The following is a 22,488-nucleotide window of genomic DNA, read 5'->3' on the forward strand; positions in this document are numbered from 1 at the left end:
ATACATATATAGTAAGCACTTTTGAAGAAGTGAGAACTTAAATGTTGGAAATTATGTCAATTTACAGTGGTAAAAAATATTGATCTCAGTGGGAAGTGTCTTCCTTAAAACCCTTTATTCTTAGTAAGTACGTGTTATTATCATCATTGTGGATCTTTGCGTGGACATTATATGAAATTAAATTGCTATGCATCCTGGCGAGAACCAGTGCCCCCGATTCAGAAGTGAAGTAATACAAAAAAGAAAATAACTTTCATCACCTCTATTGTGCCCGTTAGAAGGATGTAAGACGTAACTGTACTGGAGTGAGAAGGACACCAGCAGGTAGGGTTTGCGTTGCTGTAGTGGCGGGCATCGGTAGGTGGAGGACGTTGACAGGGAGCAGCGAACCCCCCGCCTTGTGCAACACATCTTCTGTTCTGCGGTAAAGATGGCGGCGTCAGAGGGGGCGCGCGGCGACCGGACATCGGCGAAATGATTCTGAAAAGCGTCCAAAACTACCCGCTCTGAATTACCGGGCGGTGGTTGTGACTGCATCTGTGCTTTTTGGATCACCCGGTGCGAGGATATCGCTGTCAGACGCCAGGGCTGCCCTTTTATTGTTGAAGGAAGGGTGGGTGGGTTTCACGGCTAGTTGGTTAGCCACGCGAGCTAAAGCTGGCTGGCTCCTGCCGAGGAAGAGCGGAGCGAGTCGGGAACGCTATTCGGCCCACGCTGCTGGAATCTGGGGGAATGTGAGGCGGTGGTGCGCGGAGGGGTTGGCTCGCTTCGTCCCTAACGTCCTGACACCAAACCACGGGGATGGGACAGCAAGTAGGCCGCGTTGGTGAAGGAACATCAGCCGGACTGCAGCCGCAGCAGCCCCACGCGTCTCAGGCGCACCAAGGGAAGGGGAACCGGGGGAGCGGCGCCGGGAGAAGACCCCGGGAACCCGGCAGCAGCACCGGGAACTCACCGGCCAGAGCGCCCGCCATCAACATACCGGACCCGACGATAAATATATTCACGCAACACTCAGGTATGGATGTTTTGAAGTTGCGGCAGCCTGTTGTTGTGAGTTTGCATTTGACTTGGTGCTAGTTTGACAACGATAGCGGAAATCGCACTTCCAACCCTTTGCCCGACCTATGCGTTCATTTCAAAGTATACTTCTACATCCATAAGTTGTCAGATGATCGCTTGTGAAGTGCTGACTTCCAACCGGAACATTGTCCCTGCAGTAGAAAGGATGGAAAAAGAGCGTGTTGCCCTGCGGCTAAGAGCATTGAAAGGGTGACTCTTCTGCTTTCCTTCAAGGCAACCATGTGTGATTCTGGCTTTGGTAAATGCTGATTCTTGCCTCGGGAGGTTTAGTCGCAATTCCACTCCATTAGCCGCAACATCATCCTCAACAGGCTCGCATTACAATACCTTGTGGCTCACTTAGGTTCCCTGTCTCATGATAGCCAATGCTGAGCAGCAGACTGCTTACTTGGATCCACAGGGACTTCAGTCCGTGTGAATAATTTAAGTTTCCTTCTGTCTTTATCTGGATGCACTCACGCCATCACGTTTAAAGCTTATGTCTACTGGCATTACTGTGGAATTCAATTGCTTTTTTAATATTCGACTGCAAGAGGACTGACTCATGCCAGCACTCTCTCATCACTGCAATAGACGTGCATTCCTATTTACCATGATCTGTACTGACTCATGGGGAAAGGCATGTGATTTCATTCACTAGTGTTTAAGCTTAAAGGCATTGTGAACCACTGACTGTCACATATTTGTGTGCCAGTTCTGGTTCCCGAACGGAATTTTGAAACGGTCAGTGTTTTCAGATGAGGAATAAACTGGTTTGGAAACCGGAACAGACTCTGTTTTAAAGAAAGTAGTGGAAATAATATTATACATACATACATACATACATCTTCAGTTAACCACCGCTTATAATTAAATATATGCTTTGTTCACTGTGGACACCCATGTCTGCTAATACCGGATACATCCAAAGTCATTGTCATCTATATCCTCTCATCAAAACTCCACTTGAGCCACTTGACACTTTTTAACGCCATTTCACTTCAATTCAGCTTACAGAGGTACGAATGCGAGCTGGTTCGAATGAAAGTACCGAGGTTCTGAGAATCCCGAACGGCAACAGTACCAGTCCCAGAACCGCTGTCGCTGTGAAAGGCCTCTGAGCACAAGCCACAGTAAGAGGAGAAATGGCTGCGGCAATGTGAAGCAAACAAAACATCCACATTTTAGACTGGAGAACCTTTATTCGTCCCACAGTGGGCAAATTCAACAGCCACAGTGACATTTGTGTATGCACTATATACAACACAAAATGAGACATGTTGCCATGTTCATAAACCCCTAAATGATGTCTGTTGACTAATCATTAAGGCAGTAGGTGACTTGTCATCTATAATAGTTGTTAGATGTACCTCTAATTTTTGAGAAATGTATTGATAAAGAGACAATGTAATGATGTGAGCTATATATATCCGCCTAGAAACTGACAGTATATCTCTAGCCTCAGTTGTCCTGGCATGAGCGAGCAGATCTTAGCAGTTCAGAGGAGACGGTGCATATACAGCAGTTAGAAAGTGAAAACGCTAGTTGCTGAGTTGCCACGTTTTGAGTGATCATGTAGTGTCCTTGCATATGTTTGCCTTGATTATTTGTGACGTGAACTGACACACAAAGCTGCACATGAGAACGCATCTCAACTGCACAAGAAGTCCACCACCCGATCAAACTTGGGCGGAATATCCATTATATTGAAATGTATTTTGGTCATAATGGGTGTACAGCTTGAGTCACAAATAAGACCAGTTATTGCCCCTATTTCTGTGTTATAACCCCACTTATTCCCTACACACATCCTTGCAAAAGGAATGCTTAGTTATGGAAATTAACAAGTCAGATGTATTGTACCTTTTGACTGCATAGTTTAGTTTTTAATGTTTAGTGTAATTTTTTTGCAGCAGTCCTTGCACGTTCTGCTACAAAATCTTCTTCTCATGAAAAGACTTTACTCATCCAAGATACAGCAACACAGCTATTGTCAAAATATGAGAGTTCCTCATCAAATGCTATCTAACACAATATCAAGGTTAAAATACTTGTGTTCAGACCCAAAAGATATTTCATGTCATTAAAGGTGCGTAGCTTGGTGGAATGTGTTTTGTCCTTTAGTCCCTCTGCCATCTCTATTCAAAGGCAGGAAAGCAATGTGTGAATGGATGACTCATTCAGCTTCAACATTTTCCTGAAAGCAGAATGAGTGGCTGTTGTAAATAGTGTTGTTTCACTTCCGGCTTGCTGATTGTCAGAGGTCCCGCAATGTCGGGGAAACTTATGAGGCTGTTGATTGATCACTTGGCAGTGATTTTCCTGTTTTCCCACTTCCGATGACGTGAGCTCCAGCCTCTTGCTGAGGTTGCGCAACAACTCCTCCCAGCGCATCACTTATTTAAAGCCTTAGTTTTCACTAAGACGACAGGTCAGTGTGACTACCGTGATGCTCAAGGACATCAAGGTCACTATTTTGTTCATATAAGGGGAGCTGACTCAACAAGACCTGTCTTCTAAAGTGGAACTGAGTTTGATTCCTATTTTAAAAAAATCAACAGAAATGCAACACAATTTTAATGATTAGGTTTACAGACATCTAATCGAATTATCTGATTTGCTGGGTGATTTGGTCTCCCAACTGCACGCAGATACTGGCAAAAACAAACGCGTCTGAAGTGGTATTTTTAGTCTACATAGAAGAGAGAAATTGGGGCAGATGAGTTTATCAGGATTTTTTGGCAGACGAGTTGATGGGCAATTCCGAGCCAATCGTACCGTCTGTGAAGCCCTGTTCACGTTAGGAATATTGAAACGGGATCCAGCATCTAAGAACCTAAGCTGATTTGCATCATGGGTAAAATGAGATTAGAGACAAATCCACTTTCCTTTGGACGATGTGATGAAGACCTGTTAATCCTGTGGGGAGGTGAAAATGAAAATATGAGGCATGTAGCATGCAAATGTCTTCTTTTTTACTCAGAAGATTCTTAGATTATTTTGGCTAAATTTGGTTTCCTTGTTGTTAATGGTGCTATTTACAACATAGAGGTAACTTTGTTTTTAACTTCTTGATGTGGTATTATTAATTTCAAAACTGCTCTGTTTATAATGAAGTAGAAGTCTAATGTAAAAATATGACAGGCTCCCTGGTTCCCAGATGGTGGTAAAAAGAAAAATTACCATGTGTATGTTTGTCTCTCCAAACTGCTAACTAGCCCGCGGTTCATTCCCTCAGCTGAATGAACAGAGTTGAACCCTCTTGTGGATCACTTAAGAGCCAGTCGTCCAGTGAGCACCAGCTCAGTTCACAGCAAGGCCTTTGAGGAGCCACACAAGATACCTGTATCTTTGTGGAAATAAAGGGAAAAAACATGATGACAAAGCCAAATGCCACAGCCCCAGTGTGGAAATATTCTGCCTTCAAACCTGATGTGCGTGTTAAGCACCATGTGGATGAGCCAGTTCTAATGTGGTGACAAGACAAACAGCAACATCAAACATTACCGGATCACCTGAACCACAACCACCACTTGAATACACTTTGTGTTGTCAATATATACAATTTTATATATTTAAAAGTTATTAAAAAGACATTTAGAGAATGGTTAAACACATAGTATTTTTTTTGTTCATTATCATTACATTAATGGTCTCAAAACAATATTGTTTATCTGCAATAATTTGTCTGACCAACAAAAGTTATCGTGACAGGTTTAACATGCATTTGGATTGCTGTATAGAGAGATGGTTGTTGATTTTTGTCATGACTCATTTATTATCGTACAGTAATATTCTAGTCTCAAGCAATTGTTTTGGCAAGCTGCCGTTGTTTGTCTCGAGAAAGCTTTGCTTTAGAGGAGTGATGGCATTGCATCAGGGAGAATAAAACTGGAGTTGCTTTACAAAGAGGGACGTCCTGGTGCCAAGCCTGTTAGGCATTGAATGTATTCCAGCAAAAGTTCTTCCTTGCTGGCATTATCATCGCTGCTTATCTTCTGGTTTGTGGGCTGAACACTTGCCTTCAGATACATCCACACTCACACACTTGACTGTACTTGTATGTGCACATTAGCTTTAACAATTTTCCCGTCCTTAAAGTGTGTTCGTCTTTTGGGAGGATTAACCCACATGTCACTCTCCTTTCATGCAATCGGCCACCCACTGACCAGTCAGACAGAAAATCTTAATCTGTGTGCCCTGTGGCCCAGCTGTCCTCAAATATCCCGTCTGATGCGTGTGATTATCCTGAGAAGGGTTGTTGTTTTCTTCTGATTTAATCTGCCAAGCCCTATTAATACTTCAGTTTAGATTAATAGATTCAACATGCCACTTAGTTTTGGGCTCGATATTCACTGGGAGAAACAAACTTGCTCCATCATATAACGTGATGACCCTTCGTGTGTCTGGAAGAGTAGCGTGACATGACATTTAGATCGAATCCCATGGATATGATTGCCCGACTTAAACTCCTGGGCATCGGTCTGACATCTCAGAGCATCTCATGAGAAGATTTACCATCATCTGTGGCTTACTATCCGTCAAGGAGCTTACATCTACACCCAAGCACATTTTAACTACACCACAAACAGATTAACGTTTCAGACAAAGAGATTAGTTTCAGGGATTTTCTCTCAACACTTGCAAGGAAGTAAAAAAAAAAAAGACCAAAAGCTATCAAAGACGTGTCCTATTTTTGATTGACAAAAATGACAAAACAACGGTAACTTTCCTCCTCAATATTTTGATAAATAGAGGTGTTCCACTGGGTGACACAGTTGCTAGTTTATAAAGAACAGACATGTCTTCCGTTTGATTTCTTACATAACCGAAGGTGATGTCTGAACACGCAACAAGTTGGTCTCATGATGATTACTCAGTTCTTCCCCTTTCATCGTCTGAATACTTTTGAATAAACAGAGCAAAATGTATGAGACCCTGTGGGGCAGTGGTACTTGGACTTTAAAATGGGAATAATTGACAACTAGATGTGTGGACCTTTGCCTTGCTGTGTACTCCCAACATCTACTACAACAGCAGTCTGTGGGAGAAAGGTGCAAACAAAGCAATCTAAATAAATAAGATAAAGGAATCATTTCGTTGAGATCGATTTAAAAGCCCCTGAAATTGATATAATGGCATTGCTGAGCATTTGTCGTCTTACTTGCAATAATTTAATGTTTTTTTCCAGCAAACATGTCTCTTATTCAAGGTGGAAATGCAGCTAATTTGACAACGGGGAACTGGTCGTAACAAGTTGCAGGAAAGGTTTGGCCCGAGAACGTGTTCCAATACCTTCTTTAGTCCTCATTTGAGCTCTTTGTTTTGTCTTTTCTCCTCTATTGCTTACGGCACGTACTGTTTGTGCAAGAAGATCTTGGTGAATGATATACTAGTGAGCGTTAAATTATAGTGGCTGGTGACAAATCTTACACATTCCTAAACCAGGCATATCAGTGCTTGACCCAGCATTCTGAGTAAGTGTTAATGTCTATCAGCTGCTTGACTGTCCTTCAGTGTGTCCCGGCACACTACTGTATTAACACAGAGTCAGGCCTATACCCCTAAATGTTTTGTGATATTTTTGGTTGATTATTGGTACTGTTACTCTTCTTGAGTGCTCATATTAAATTCACCAACAAGTTACGGGGTCCTTTTGTTTGTGTGCTGATTTCATTGTATACTGTTTTCACATTTACTTACATAACCTTTACCTTGTGACTTTTTCTTGAAGTGATTGTTATTTGGCAGATTCCTAAACACACCTTCAGACAACACCTGTAGTCCATTATTAACCAGGAGACAATATTGCTCCATTCATTGTCACGCATGAGTCTGTCACCACTACATCCTGAATTGTGTGTCCATACCTTGTCCTGGCTTTGGCACTAGACATAATGGAATTTCTGATTCATACATGTTGACTGTCGACTAGTTTGTCCCCATGTGTTCAAGTACGTACTTGCTTATGGTTGGACTGGGAAATAATTCATGACCAACAACAATACTGATTATTTTTTACATAATGTGCCAGAAGAAACTAGTGAGTTGCTCCCAGCTTGTAAAGCACATTGTGGTTGTTCATTTTCTTAAGTTTAAACCAAAAATGTTTTTGTTTTCAATTGTGATTTATTTATTTCATGAACTTGTATTTAATCATAGTATTTTGGACGGTGGTGCTCTTGCTGTTATTAATAGGCAACTTTGTTAAATGATTGGGTGCAACAACACTGACAATTTTGGTTGGAAAGTTGTGTTTAACAAAGTAACCTTGAGATCAATAGGTTGTTATGATTCTATCATGACATAATGATTGATCTTTATTATGCAAAAAAATTCCATCATTATGCTATCACCCTTGCTGATTCATGGATTTTAGCAAGGCGTTCATTATGAGGATTAAGACAACCTGCAACACTTGTTAAGTTGGCAACACCAAAGTTATACAATAGGTGGGTTTGGTTGAATACCAGGTAAATCTCTTGAAAGACAACTGGTGGATGTTGCTTGTTGGCCTTTATATGGCTCTTTTCAGCTGGAAAAAAAACAAAACAAGGAAGCCATGAGGGTAGTTCTGACATTTATTGGATTGGCTACAATAAAAACGCTGGTTTTTAATCATGTGAAGTAAATCTCTCTCCATCTGTACCTGTTTTTGCCAGATCTGTCCCGTCACATGTCTGGCCAGTTGCACGTCTAGTTCGATCACAGGTTCTGTGGGCTGCGGACTTCTGTTATCTTGTTTATTATATTTATTTCTTCGTTAAACACACAGAAAACCTCCATAACCATGTCCACTTTCATGATGCGTTATGCTTCTTTCCACTTGTTTCGACTTCATTTTGATAATTTTGATGACATGAGATTTAATCTTTTGGAAGCAGCTCATAATTCCGAAGCCATGGCGATGCACCACAATTGTTTACAGTTAGCAGAAACCCTGAGTTATCGTAACCCTAAGTTAAGATAGTTTTAAGAATAATTAATTTATCCACTGTGACATGTATATTTAATAGGCACGCGCTGAATTAATTGATTTGAATTTGTGATGAAGCCAAAGAAAATTTTAAATACTTGGCTGAATACCAAATAATATCAAATATCCAATGTTGTGATTTTTTTTCTTTACTTTTTTTTCAAATGGTTCATAAATTGTCAAGAACATATTTACATACGTTTGTCAAAGGAAGTTAATGTTTACATTATACAACAATTTCCCATTGTATAATAGGCTGATAATGTAAACAGAAGATGCTAGATAGTTTGGTTGCACACTTATTGTAAACTGCAATACTATACTCACCCTCAAACACTTCAAAAGTACCGAAAACCTCAACACTATATGCAGACTTTAGATCACACTTGGCGCTGATGCGTCGCCATGGCGACGGTTGGAACCAGCCGTGCTTAATACTTTGACAGCATGGTCACAATCACATGAAGAAGAAACGTGTTTAAGGTCAAAATCAGTCCGACTTTTGTTGAACCTCACCAGAGTCTTGAAGAGTTCATTTCACCTCTGTGGCTCATTTTTGTATTAAAAGAATGTATCACATTGCATTGTCGATTAGAAGCGAAAATCATGGTTCAGGCTGCTCTGCACGGTATTTGCCACTATTAGGCTTCAGTGACCCATTGGCACTTAACCAAATGTTTTTATTTTTTTTTTTTTTTATTTTTTTTTTTTTTTACACTATTCGGCCTCCAAATGTTTGGTGCATCCCCAGTATTTAATGCCATATTGTCATTTTTCTGAGGCCTGTGTAACATGACTGGAGTCTCACTTGACCTGGAGCTCATTTGATTATGCATATTCACGAACACAATCCAATATACTTGTGACTGCTGTCATAAGACATCTAAATGACCAAACAGAAGTGATGCAAGTTCAAAACATGCCTTGCCTGTGGAATGGTATTTCGCTGTCTTTTAGTGCTTAGGTAGCAAAAATGCCAACCGCAGTTTCTGTGTCTCTTCCTGTTTCCTCCTCCTGCAACCTCTCTGTCTTGTGCGTCTTTTAATTCCTCGGAATGCTGGGCTTTGTCAATCTTTTGCACAGATAATTTTTGGTCTTCATTGCTGGCTGTAACAACTAGATATACTATCAATATGCTAGTCTGGTGGGACTCCTGTATGTTCAGAAAACATGTCATTTTGCTGTCTCAGGTCGTAAGGTTCTTTCCATGTATTTATGTTTTGTCCTTTCCTCTGGACTTTGGTTGTTGGAGGTTTGTTTTTTTTGTGGGACCCCTACACATCAATGATGTGGTGTGCTGAGTTATTCCTGGCCTTCATGCTGCTGTTTTGTTCTCCTGTTGCTAAATATACACCATCACCTCCAGGCTTGAAATACAATCTCCATTGTTTCTGAATTAGGTGTGAAATTGACATTATTCTCATCTGATGATTTAGCGCACCATTGTTGGCAGGTGAAATCAGATATTTGTCATGACTCTGAGGCAGTAATGGAGGCAGCTGTTGAGTCCTGGGACAGCCAAGCAGATTGTGTCACAGTTGATTATCTGCATGCTTGTGCTCGTGGGACCAGGGTCACCTCTGTTCCAGCTGTCTTCGGGCCACAGGCATGTCATGCCCCATGCAAATATTCACTCAGGCCTAGTCAACACAGTCTACAAGGTCCTACAAGATGCACATGTGCTCAAGTTCCAAGCGCACACACACACACACACACACACACACACACACACACACACACACACAAATATGCTATGTGGCACCCGGTTGACCGCACGACAAACCTCATGCCAGCCAACTGCGCTTTCATTTAAGTATCTAAGGAATTTCCCTGTGACCCAGCAGAACACTATTCTGTGAATTTGGCACAATCTAGACAGAATAAATTAACATTAAATTGCGAAGGATTATAGTGAAGGAAAAAAATAGTTAAAGTAGCCATTAATGCTTCTGCCATAAAAGTACTCCATATACGATCCTCTTGGTATGGTGGTCTTTAAATTATTCTCCCGGTCATTCCATAAAAAAGGAGAATGACATGAGACAGCAGTGTTGATATTTTTTCAAGCAAAGTTGGGAAACCGCTTTTCCAATCTTGTAGATGAATTTAATGTTAGGGCTTTTCTTTACTATGGACTGGTGGTGTTGAATTGACAACTTTTCCAAAGCCCAATGGGTATCTACGGCTGGTTGTTTGACCTTTCTCATTCTTTTTAGACTTGTTGTGTAATGTGATGTGACGCTGCCAAAGTGCTGTTTCTATGTGTATCTATGTGTTCTATGTGCCTTCCTCCTAACCATTTTTTGTGGCTGCCTCACTCCCTGTCTGGCTGATCCATTCAGTTCAAATAGTGTTGTATGACATAATGGCTATATTTCATTATAACATTCCAAGTGATGTGTTGTGCTGTAATGTAAGAGGAGTAGCGCTACCAGTTGGCTCAGCAGTTGCACTCTCACACAGTTAATACAATACACACACACACACACCAACACAAAGAAAAGTAGGGGTCACTCACCCCCCACAGCCCAGTTTGTTCCCCAGGGGAAAGATCAGCCATCTGTCTGCAGCCATGGTTCACATACACGTCCTCTGAGCTTTTCTGTATAGCATGCGCTCTGCCCCCCCACTCCCCCAAACCTGGGTATGTAGATGCTTCAAACTTCACCACATGCCTCACTGGCTCCTATAGCCTGCCACGTTTGGCGATCTCACTGTTCCATATCTCAACAGCGATCACTTTTGCTGCACATGAGGAGAAACCTTTGGACTACTGAGGCACACATACGTGTACATTAACTGGATTTCTTTGGATAAGGACAACTAATCTAGGAATCTTTTTCATGGGTCTCACAGGTGAAAGGTTAGATGTAAGAATGTTGGGTTTTGGTTTTTATTAATTTTATCTTTAGCCCAAACCAACTTACTAAAGAACAATAGCACTGAAATCTTTCGGTTGTGGAGGACGCCTGACAAGATGTATTGGGAACTGTGGCTCAGCCAAGTCACCGCGAGTGCAACACTGCAGTGCATGCTGGTCCAGAACAAAGGTGGGCATGTTTTGGTTTTGTAGGTGTAGATGGTTTGTGTGTGTGTGTGTGTGTGTGTGTGTCAGTATGCAGAAGGCTGTAGTTGTGGTTTTCTTTCTTTTCTGTTTGGCAGTTAAGTTTTGTTTCTTGCACCAGTGATATTAGTTTTTCTGCTACGGTTGCTTAAATATTGTCCTTGTATTTTTTTTCCGCTTATTTTCGTTTGTGTGGCAGATTGTTGTCAACTGTGTCCGGACTAATTATCACCCATTTTGCAACTCTTCCATTAGCTGCAGAGGCTTTAAAATGAGTGCAATGCATTGAAAAATGTCCAATGTCAATTGCCAGCAGAAATGAAATGATTAGTTGTTCAGGTCATATGGTTGTTGAAAACAAGCTCATTTTCAATTGACAAAATCCAGGTTGTATTTGAAAATACATTTCCCAAATGTGGTGGATTTACAGTGTTAGAAATATGCACTACATGTTTTGCTTAGTTTGCTCTGAGTGCTAATTACAAAACCCTGTCACCTACTGATGGATATTTCGGAAGTGACCTGGAAAGTTACAAATCTAAACCTGGGCTTGTACTTGTAAATACTGTGTTCAATATGTTAGGTAAGAAGTACATCCTTTAGTTTTAGCCTTCACACCTTGGCAGCGTCTCCACCCTCCTTCCCACTTGCTCAGCAGCTGTCCAGACATGCTGCAGCTGTTAACTCTTGTGCTTGAAGGATACACACCGGCTGGCTCATCCCTCAGACATTTGTGTCTATGGGCGTGTTTCCAGTCGTTATGGTAATCCTTGCATAGTTACCTACTTAATACTGGGGCTCCTCCCTCCCATGGTCCTCATAAACTCTCTTATAAACCTGTCTCACCTCAGATCTCACCTTATTTCTCTGTAGCCAGTGGTTACAGTATTGTCTGTTGAGCGAGTTAGTGAAGGAATGGTTTTGAGGTGCCTTCAGGGAAGTAGCAGTTTTGAGGAAGAGTGGGTGGCTCTGAGCAGCCATCGTCTCCACACTGGCCTCAGGCATGAATCCGGGCCAGATCAAAATGGTAGACATGGAGGAACCATCTGTAGTGATATGTGAGAATTTATTGATCGGTCTCACTGTTAATCTTTTCTCTCCTTCTTTGTCTATCCCTGATCCTGGCTCCCGCTCTTCTTCTCAGAAGCTCTCCACAGGCCATTCGGTTTGGACTCTGCTGCACTGACTGAGGCGGTACGTTGGAGCTCCAAGGAGAACCTGCTTGGAGCGGCGGAGAGTGACCCCAACCTTTTTGTTGCACTTTATGACTTTGTCGCCAGTGGGGACAACACACTCAGCATCACCAAAGGTAAATACTTGTATCCACTTGGGGAACCGTCCTTGTTTGCCATTCACTGAAGTTGGTTTCATACATTTTATACAGTCTGTCCAAAGCTTTTAGCACCATTGTTATATGCTGACATACGAATAGGAACTGTGCCATCATTGATGACTTGCGTGCAGTGTGTGTTGCAACTGTAAGGATGTTGAGTGAACTGGGCTGGTTATGTAAGACTGGTATCTTCCTCTGTTACTCAACAGAAACTATGCCTATTGGGTCTACTATATATTTTAACACTCGTTACCTCTCCTCTTATCTTATAATTCCGTGAAAGCCAAATCGTCTTTTGTAAAAGTGATGTTTAAAATCAAGCGCAAAATAATCAAAGTTAACTTATTGGCTTTACTTGTTTTTGCTTTTGCTGGTGCAAATTGTGATCAGTTTACTTTACATTTGTTTGGCAAACTGGATTATTTATCGCATTTCCCACTGTCCAGGTTTAAAAGTGCCTGTGCGGCTGTTCTTTAGCAGTCCTTTGCTTTGGCTGTTGCGTGTAGTTTGCTGCGAGCATCGCGTTTCATACAGTGTCATTTGGTGGTGATGACTAAAATGAATGGGAAGGACAATAAAACTGTTGAATTGGGCTTTACTTATGGAGGATCATTTGGTTAGTTATATTTTTCTCACTCACACTCACTCACTCACTCACTAATATTCTGTCATTCCGGTCTGTTTCTACAAAAGGCAACTTTCATTTGACAAGAATCGTCCTGTCTTTGTAAGACGCATCGACTCCCCTCGTGTAGTCAGCCCTAAATCATCAGCCGCACCTTCTTTCCTACTGCACAGACGTCACAATTTCAGTCCTGAGCCCAAGTCACTACTTGCCCGGTTTTGCGCTAGTTGACAGTTGTGCACCCAACCCTTGTATCTCCATATCTGATGTGGTTTCAACAAGTAAAACATGATTACTGGATCTTCTGTTTTGCTGTGTGATATTTGGTTGTCATGGTCACATGTGTAAATACAGCTTGTCTTATTCCTGTGCTTGTTTGCCATCTTTGCCTGGAAGCAGTGTTTCTTGTAATCTTTTAACCAAATGACAGTTTGACTCTGTTTCACCAGAGCTTTGAGGTATACTTCTCGTTTTCAGGTGAAAAGCTGCGTGTGTTGGGCTACAATCAGAATGGGGATTGGAGTGAAGTTCGCTCTAAGAACGGCCAAGGTTGGGTGCCTTCTAACTACATCACACCAGTCAACAGTCTGGAGAAGCACAGCTGGTATCATGGACCGGTGTCCCGCAGTGCTGCTGAGTATCTGCTCTCATCCCTCATTAACGGAAGTTTCCTTGTTCGGGAAAGCGAAAGCAGTCCAGGGCAGCTTTCCATCTCCCTCCGCTACGAAGGGAGAGTCTACCACTACAGAATCAACACAGGCTCTGATGGAAAGGTAGAGATACTTAAAGGGCATTTCAATTTCCTTCGATATAAATTGCCTCTTACTCTCATTTGATTTGTTCATTTTTGTCCCTCCTCAGGTGTATGTGACATCAGAGAGCCGCTTTGCCACTCTTGCCGAATTGGTACACCATCATTCCACCGTGGCTGACGGCCTGGTTACGACGCTACACTACCCAGCACCCAAATGCAATAAGCCCACTGTGTATGGTGTCTCACCCATCCATGACAAGTGGGAGATGGAGCGCACAGACATCACCATGAAGCACAAACTCGGGGGCGGCCAGTACGGAGAGGTTTATGTTGGCGTGTGGAAGAAGTACAACCTCACTGTGGCAGTCAAGACACTAAAGGTTAGATGGGGTTTTCAGCGATGCCCAATTCATGACATGATTTGTGTAACGTTTTAGGAATCATGCTGATTCTGATATATCACTGTTGCACCTGACTGTTTATAAATGACACTGGATCACCATCTATTGGTAGAACACGGTACTGCATTTAACTTCCTGTCCGGTTTTTATACTCTGTTAGATCTACCTTTTGATCTTTGTGCTTCTGTGTGACAGGAGGACACTATGGAGGTGGAAGAGTTTTTAAAAGAAGCAGCAGTGATGAAAGAGGTTAAACATCCGAACCTCGTCCAGCTCCTCGGTATGCACTTAGAAACACAATGTCTGATTTTGTTAATCATTTAAATCTGTTGTTTATGATCATTCAATAAGATATTTATTTTTCTGTCTGTGAAATGTGCTTTGCAAGTATCATTTACTTTGGATTGTGTGTCCCCTCAGGTGTTTGCACATTGGAGCCCCCATTTTACATTGTAACGGAGTATATGCCACATGGCAATTTACTGGATTATTTAAGAGACTGTGATCAGGAGGAGGTGAATGCAGTGGTTCTGCTCTACATGGCCACTCAGATCTCCTCCGCCATGGAATATTTGGAGAAGAAGAACTTCATTCACAGGTTTTCTTTGTTATATGTTGTTAGTTTAGCGAGTCGTAAACATTAAAAATCATCATTCAATCCTTCACTCTCTTATCAACAGGGATCTGGCAGCAAGAAACTGTCTGGTCGGAGAAAACCATGTGGTGAAAGTTGCTGACTTTGGTCTGAGCAGGTTGATGACTGGTGACACGTACACTGCCCACGCTGGTGCCAAGTTCCCCATCAAATGGACGGCTCCAGAGAGCCTTGCTTACAACACCTTCTCCATCAAGTCTGATGTCTGGGGTGGGTTTCTTACACAAAATGAGCTGGGATGTAGTTTGACCCTTTTCGATTGAGCTCATATTGTTGTGTCTTCCTCTAGCCTTTGGCGTGCTTCTGTGGGAAATTGCCACATATGGCATGTCACCCTACCCTGGCATTGATCTGTCACAGGTCTACGATCTTCTGGAAAAAGGATACCGCATGGAGCAGCCCGAAGGATGCCCGCCTAAAGTCTATGAACTCATGAGAGCATGTGAGTGATCGGTTGTAACCTCAATCATCTTCCTCTCATCTTTGTCTTTAATTTAATTTCATTTTTTTTGTGTGTGTACAAGTGCATAACCAGTTAAAAAAACGCAGTGTTTTTTTTAAACAACTAAGTTGGCTTCAAATGTTATCCTACACTATATTATGTGACTAAAATGCATATTTGCACATACAACACTAGTCTGTACCCAAACATGTTTGGGACCTTTATTGCGCAGTTGCTGGAAATATAACCGCAAAATTGATGTTTTTGGTTTGTGTTTCTTCACAGGCTGGCAGTGGAGTCCACTGGACCGTCCCTCATTTGCAGAGATTCATCAGGCCTTTGAAACCATGTTCCATGATTCCAGTATTTCTGAAGGTCAGTTATTATGACATAAAGAAAGTGTAACTCGGTCCAGTTTGATTCTTTTTAAAAAGGCAGCTCAGAATTGAGTCATAATATTGAAATGGGAAAGTTAAACGTCTAAAATTCACTCTTCTTTCCTATGACAGAGGTCGCAGAGGAGCTCTGTAAAACGGCCTCCTCGGCTCACTGTGGAGGGCCATTGCACTCTTTCAGTTCCGACATGCCCCTGCTGCCTTCCAAGTCCCGCACACTTCAGAAGCACACTGAAAACAAGGAAAACATTGAGGGTGGACTCGACAGGCGGCCAGACCAAGGCCCTCACTCAGGTACAACCCAACATGCCTGCCATGCGTCCAGCTCGTCGACTGCACAGCGTTTTGATCCTGCAGGTGTGAAAGAAGACATCGATGCTAAAGGAGAATGGCAACGTCGCCGAGCTCGCCGCATGAAGAGGAGAGCCGTCATATTTCTGTCCAAATGACAACAAGAATTGCCAGATTCTGAATCAACCAGTCACCAAAGCACACAATGAAACAGTCCCTTCGTTTGCACGTTCATCATCTCTTCGATCGTGAATTAAAACAAATTTTCATTGTCGATCATTTCCCATAATGTATTCTGCTCAGCCTCATCATAGTAAACCAACTAGCCATCATCCAGGTGAAGGATTGAAACAGTTGATTATAAATACTTTTACTTCCCACATGGAAGTGAGTTTTGAACAACAGAATAGACATCGACATACCACCCTCAACCAGAATGAAGGTGCTCTTCAAAGAAAGACACAAAAAAGGAAGTGGTTGACATCACAACACTTTCAGGTGTAAAACCACAGGCTTGCCAAAATTGTTCATTTCTGATTTTGTCATTTGAGACATTTTGAAAAACTATCTTATGACAGGGACTTCATGCGAAACAACATGATTTAAATTTGTGCTTTGCTTATTTGACATTAGTTGTCTTGTACAAAATGTATTTAAATGAATAAATATTTAATTTGATTTCATTCATTTCTTTTTCTATTACCATTGTGAGGTATGATTACTTTTGCAAGTTTACCCCTTGTATCTTAAATGCGGCTTGTACTTAAGTAGCTCACATTATTTGTTTATGAATCCTTGATGTTTGGTGATTCTATGGTTATTTCATCTTTATCTTCTTCATTTTGAGCGTTACTTTATTCATCAAGGTCTTGTCAGTCTTTTTTCTTTTTGCATTACCCAAATACTACCCAATACTTATTATATCATCTATTCACAGTCTATTTCAAATAAAGCACATGTTCTGTCTGTTACACTTTTCTTTATTTCAAATAAAAAATATGTCTTACATGTGTTATTTCTGAATCTATTGATATAAATTATATTAAAAAATGTTTAAAATGCAAGGAAAGTGACCCAGACCCAGCACATTATCACCAAGTGATTCATCTGGTTTTGATCAATTTTGATTTATGTATTTTTTTATTTGATTTCTATTACTGTTCTTTTTAGCCAATGTTATTGGCAAATCTCTTTCAATCAGGGTTGTAATTGACTCCTTTCTTTTCAGGTTGGGCGTCGGCACTGATGGGTGACGTCAGATCAGGCACCTCCCCGGCGCTACCGAGAAAGCAACAACCACGTGACAAATCTCCCAGCAGCCTCTTGGATGACGTACAGGACCTGGGCACCTTTACCCGAGACCGCAAAACTGGCTTCTTCAGCTCCTTCATCAAGAAAAAATCTTCCTCATCTTCCTCTTCCTCCTCACAGCAACAGAATCTCCCAACACCACCCAAAAGAAGCAGTTCTTTTCGAGAGATGGAAACACAACCTCACAAGAAATATGAGCCCACTGCGGATTTCAGTGCTCCCCCTGGACTTTCCCAGTCAGACAGCCTTGGGGGATTTTCAGCCTCGCCCTCCCATTCTCACGGAGAAGCCGCCCAGGCTCAGTCGCGTTGCTGCGGTGCCGCTTTTGGACAGAAACCCTCTGGTGGAAGCTTTGCATCACAAGTAACTAGCAGTAGTTGGGGTGGCCTTGCTGGCTTTTTCACCCCAAGGCTTATCAAAAAGACCCTGGGATTACGGACAGGCAAGACCGTCTGTTCAGAGGAGAGTGGAAGTGTTATTGGGGGGCCAAAGCCCTTTCCCAGGTCCAATTCTACCTCCTCAATGTCATCTGGATTGCTTGACCTTGAGCGTATGGCACTGACCTTACCCAGAAACCGCAGTGCAAAAGCCCCTTTGGAGAGAACAGCCTCAACCACCTCCCAACCGGAGAACGGGTCCATGCGGCCCTCTGAAACTCTGCTACGCAGGATGGACGAGGGAACGGCACAAATCAGGGAAAGACCCAAAGCCAAGCTATTGCCACGGGGGACTGCTGTAGGGGTTAGGGCGCCAGGGGTCGGAGGGGAAGGTGGGGAATCAGACACTCTCTCCCGGGTTTCAGAGGGGAAAGAGGAAGGCGGGGTCGTCTTGGACAGACAGCAAAGTTGGCCGTCTCCCTCGAAGGCTCCAACTTCAAATTCTTCAGGTTCACAAACTCACAACCACAAAGTTCCGGTCCTGATCTCTCCAACTCTCAAGCACAGCCCGGCTGATGTGCACTTAGTTGGGCTGGACTCTCAGGGGAACCGCTTTAAACTGCTGTCGGAACATCAAGCAGAGCGAGACCGGCCTAGGCTGGTCAAGCCCAAGTGTGCTCCTCCCCCGCCTCCTACGCTACGTAGTCTGCAACACTCTTACAGTGCTGACGGAGAGGAGCAAGCGCCGTCCATGCCAGCGGAAGTCAATGGAGAGGCGATAAAGGGACACAGGTCGGGCCGGTTGTCAGGAGGAGGTACGACAGGCAGACCTTCAGTGCCGCCGCCACAAGTGCCTCCGGTGTCATCATCCTTTTCCCCATCCTCATCCCCAGTCACCATGACAACCAACACAACGCCCACCAAAATGGCCAACGGTGCCACCACCACTGCCTCTTCACACAAAGCTGGTTCTAAAGTGCCACTGAGACGGACCCGGCAACAGTCAGAAAGGGTACCCCTGGATCGGGTTAGTCGTGAGGCGCTGCTCGAATGTGCCAAGTCTCTAAGCAGCGCCCTACACCCCAGCTCTGAAAGCCCCTCCAGCAGCCAGGTGCTGGATGCGGGTCACCAGCTGCTCGACTACTGCTCAGGTTATGTGGACTGCATTCCTCAGACGAGGAACAAATTTGCCTTCCGAGAGGCAGTGGGAAAGCTGGAGCTCAGCCTACAGGAACTCAGAGCCTCGGGAGGCAGCGGGCTGAGCTGTGTGGGGTCCAACACGGTCCTAGACAACTTACAGAGCTCTATTAAAGAGATTAGTGATGTGGTACAGAGGTAGCCACGGTGACCTCATCAGCGTCCTTCCTGTAACTACCCACCAAACATAGCTTTTTATCTCATTTTAATCGGTTCCAGCTTTCGCTGACCGTGTTTTGAGGGACATAGTTTCAGTACCGTGGAGGAATCACTACAAAATACAGTCCATTAAATTGTTTACAATACATTTCATGAACAAGTGGTTTTGCTCTGATGTGTACATAATGAAAAAATCAATTATATCAAACTGGTATTCTCACCTTCATTTCCATTTCATGAATGTTGAGAATCAATTGTGTCCACAGAAACAGGAAGACTGTAGCTGTCACTGACTCATCAGTGCAGCACCAGCGATCGTGATCAAGGTTACAGGGTCTCACTTTTGTTGTCTCAAGTTTTGGCTAAATTTACGGTTATGTCTTTATCGGGCTTCAAAGTGTTGATAAACCATTTTGAATGTGGAAATACTGAACTGTTTCCCTATATTATCCACGACCAAACTTTTTTTTTTTACTTCTTGAGCTCATTGTCTTTTAATTCATCCTAACTTGGTCTTTTCCATTGAAAGAAAGTCCCTTGACCTTTAACATGTTTGTACCTTCGAGCTTTTCATTGGCGGTTCAGTTCCAATTGACTGGAGTAAAGGTCATATTTGGAAGACTACCATTTTAACAACTGATGTGATGGCAAGAATTTAAGGTCATACATATGCAGAACTCCTGTTTCTAAAGGTGGGGAGGGTTGCCACAAGAAGCTCCTGTGCTAAAGTTCACACTGCACAATAGACACATTCAGTTGCACATTTGCCTGGGCTCAGTGTTCACCATGATAATGCATCAGAATGTAACAGAATTGTGAAGTAAGCACATTATATTGTGTGTGTTTATCTCATTCAGATACCAACCAAGGTTTCCATCAATTTACTTAAACATACAAGTTCTTTTTCACATAAGTAGATGCTGTAGTAAATGCAGTAGCTAATGCTCTGATCTCCAAATGTTTTTACGGTAAGACTTAGACTTTGGACATCAGTCACCTTGCACAGATTCAAGCTTTAGAGGGGCACTAAGGAAACCTCAGGCTTAGGGTGAGATCTCTGTCAGACCTGGCCTGAGGGGATAGAAGACATTATCATGGAGGAGGACTTCATAAGCACAACTACAACTGGCCCTACATATGTATGATCTCAATTTCCTGTTTTCATTGTGGCTTGCATGGCTGACATTTGCATTTGGTACACAACCTAAATGGCCTTCTACATTCATCTGCTTTGATGACCTGCAAAAACATTTAGTACAGTGAGTTCCAGCGACTAGTAAGTTAATTGATTTAATGATGAAATGATAAATATATAAACACTGATATTTCCACTTTATTTCTCGGGAGCATTTAAGTCTTTCAAACTACATTTCTATATATGTACAACGGCAAAGTAGACACAAGCATGTGAATGAAGATTTGTTTAAGTGTCCTTCTGTGTATGAACAGTGTTGGATTTCCTGCAGCCTTGTCTTTGGCTTCAGTGCCTCAAAACATTCAATGTATGAACCACAGAGACCTTCTCGCACTACTCTCACACACAACAGTTCTCTCTCAAACTGCAGTATGTCGTCAGCACATGAGCAATTTGTACATTATTTGACTTTCTAAAACATGCTTTCTAGAATGTCCATATATGAACTTGAATTTTAAATTATTCTTGTTTTGTTAAGTAAAAAGCACAGACCTATTTTCAGAGAAAAGATATGTAAATATTTTTTTTTTATTTCATAGCAAGAAAACAAAGGACTTATGTGTTGTCGCTTCATCTTTTTTTCTGACTGAGACCCATCAACCCAGATTTGAGTATTTGCTGTATGAATGTATTATTTTTCAGTTCTGGTCGAATGTTAGCAAAAATGTTTCATCTCTTCAAAGGTGCCAATCTTTTTTATTTTTATTTATTATTACATTTCATTAGCCCCATTTTAGTATGGTCATTGCTTGGACATGTTTTTTTATATATACACCCAGAAATGAAAGTATGCAATAAGTGTACTTTGGCTGGTAAATATGTGCAACATTTTCTGCTCACGTCGTAATGTACACTGGAAAATGACATTGGTTTGTTGCATCTTAATGCCAGACACTTCTGTAATAGTTGCAGAGACATGATGCTTTCAAGTTCTTTTTAAAAAAAGGATGTCTTCTGTCACGTTTTGTGGTGCATTTCATGTGTCTGAGTAATTGTCTTCTCCTTTGCCAAATGGGTTGTAATGAAACTAAGGTGATTGTATTTGGGAAAATAATTGTCTTTATTGAATGGTCACATCCCATCAAGAGAATAATCACTGGCTTTCATATCTTTGCGTATATTTATTCATTCATTGTTTCACATCACTGCATTGTCTGCGTTAGTTGAGAGATCGTCACTACAAAACATTACATCAAAAAATGTAACCGTGAATATGACTTTTCAAGGGTTGCACACATCCAAAGTGTTATAGTTTTTTGGGATTCTAAATAGAAATCTAAAATTTGTTGGATGCCAATGGCCAAAATAATCTCCCGAATGATTGGCACGAGCAAAAATGACATGTAAGACTTGGAATGTGAATGGTGCCGGCAGTTCCTGTTTTGGAGCATTCATGAATTCAGCCACATAATAGGCGAACGCTAAAGTAATGTTTCGACTGCAATTTTGGCCTCCATGTTGGATTTCCTGCTCAAACAGGCGTATTAGAAAGCTGTTTAACTTTCAGCCTTATTTCATCAACCGATTGCCTTTCAGTTGAAAACACAAATTTCAGCAGTCTTGCCACTTTTTCTGCATCTTGTCTATTTGTTTTGTGTGTGTGTCATCATGATACCAAAGGCCACTGCAGTTGTACAAGTGCAATGTAAACATTCTCGCAGACACCATGAAAAGAATATGTGAAAATCCAAACAGGGATGAAACGTGGTGAGGAAATACAATTGTGCTTCTTTTATTTAAAAGTTCACATCATATATATTACTGTGAAGTTCTGCTTATCAGTGTTAAGCCTATTGTAAATAATAAAGATGTTGATGAATGAATATTTCAAATTATTTGGGTCTATGTGTTTAAGGGTTTTCAGTACTGTCGCTCAACCTTCCATCAACGTTGTGCTGGGAAAAGCTCGTAATCTTAAAACCTCAAAGTTCAATGCGATAAATAGTGGGTCGAACGTGTCCAAGAAACTATGGGAAGGACTCGAGACCAGACGAGGACCAAATTGAATTATAACTCAATCATCAGTAAGTTGTATATGATTTGATTTTCCAAAGATCCGGAGCGTACTTAATGCTGTGTTTACGTGAACCGGATCTTTATTATGAATGATATCATTTTAAGTCTCCCAAAACATGAAAAGACACTCGATTGACCCGGACATTGTTGAGTAAAGTGGTCTCACCCTTGTCATTGCTACAACGGATAAATATTTATTGGCTTTATACATATACGCGAACGCTGAAACGACCGT

The 22,488-nt window shown here is 42.0% G+C and overlaps 1 protein-coding gene across 5 annotated transcripts; it reads left to right on the plus strand.

Moving 5' to 3' along the window:
• The first annotated feature begins 417 nt into the window (after window positions 1-417).
• abl2 (c-abl oncogene 2, non-receptor tyrosine kinase) lies at window positions 418-22,052 on the plus strand. Of its 5 annotated transcripts, none has more exons than XM_053873425.1 (11): window positions 418-1,018; window positions 12,247-12,411; window positions 13,538-13,833; window positions 13,922-14,194; window positions 14,411-14,495; window positions 14,636-14,813; window positions 14,896-15,080; window positions 15,160-15,312; window positions 15,598-15,687; window positions 15,822-16,001; window positions 17,227-22,052. In XM_053873425.1, the coding sequence occupies exons 1-11, from the start codon at window positions 802-804 to the stop codon at window positions 19,023-19,025; spliced, it is 3,621 nt and encodes a 1,206-aa protein (XP_053729400.1). In that variant the 5' UTR covers window positions 418-801; the 3' UTR covers window positions 19,026-22,052. The 5 variants fall into 5 exon arrangements, with proteins under 5 accessions (XP_053729400.1, XP_053729408.1, XP_053729437.1 ...); XM_053873433.1 differs by having other exon boundaries at window positions 12,250-12,411; XM_053873462.1 differs by lacking the exon at window positions 17,227-22,052 and adding an exon at window positions 16,065-17,151.
• The last annotated feature ends 436 nt before the right edge of the window (window positions 22,053-22,488 follow it).

The sequence above is a fragment of the Synchiropus splendidus genome, chromosome 1 (genome assembly GCF_027744825.2).
Source record: "Synchiropus splendidus isolate RoL2022-P1 chromosome 1, RoL_Sspl_1.0, whole genome shotgun sequence".
NCBI lineage: Eukaryota > Metazoa > Chordata > Actinopteri > Syngnathiformes > Callionymidae > Synchiropus > Synchiropus splendidus.

What these genes read in the sequence shown, in the direction of transcription:
- abl2 (XM_053873425.1), top strand. Translation starts at nt 802, where the DNA reads ATGGGACAGCAAGTAGGCCGCGTTGGTGAAGGAACATCAGCCGGACTG. An exon ending in GAACCTCGTCCAGCTCCTCG is followed by an intron (nt 14,496 to 14,635) that starts GTATGCACTTAG and finishes GTGTCCCCTCAG; the next exon opens with GTGTTTGCACATTGGAGCCC. An exon ending in AGACCAAGGCCCTCACTCAG is followed by an intron (nt 16,002 to 17,226) that starts GTACAACCCAAC and finishes CTTTCTTTTCAG; the next exon opens with GTTGGGCGTCGGCACTGATG.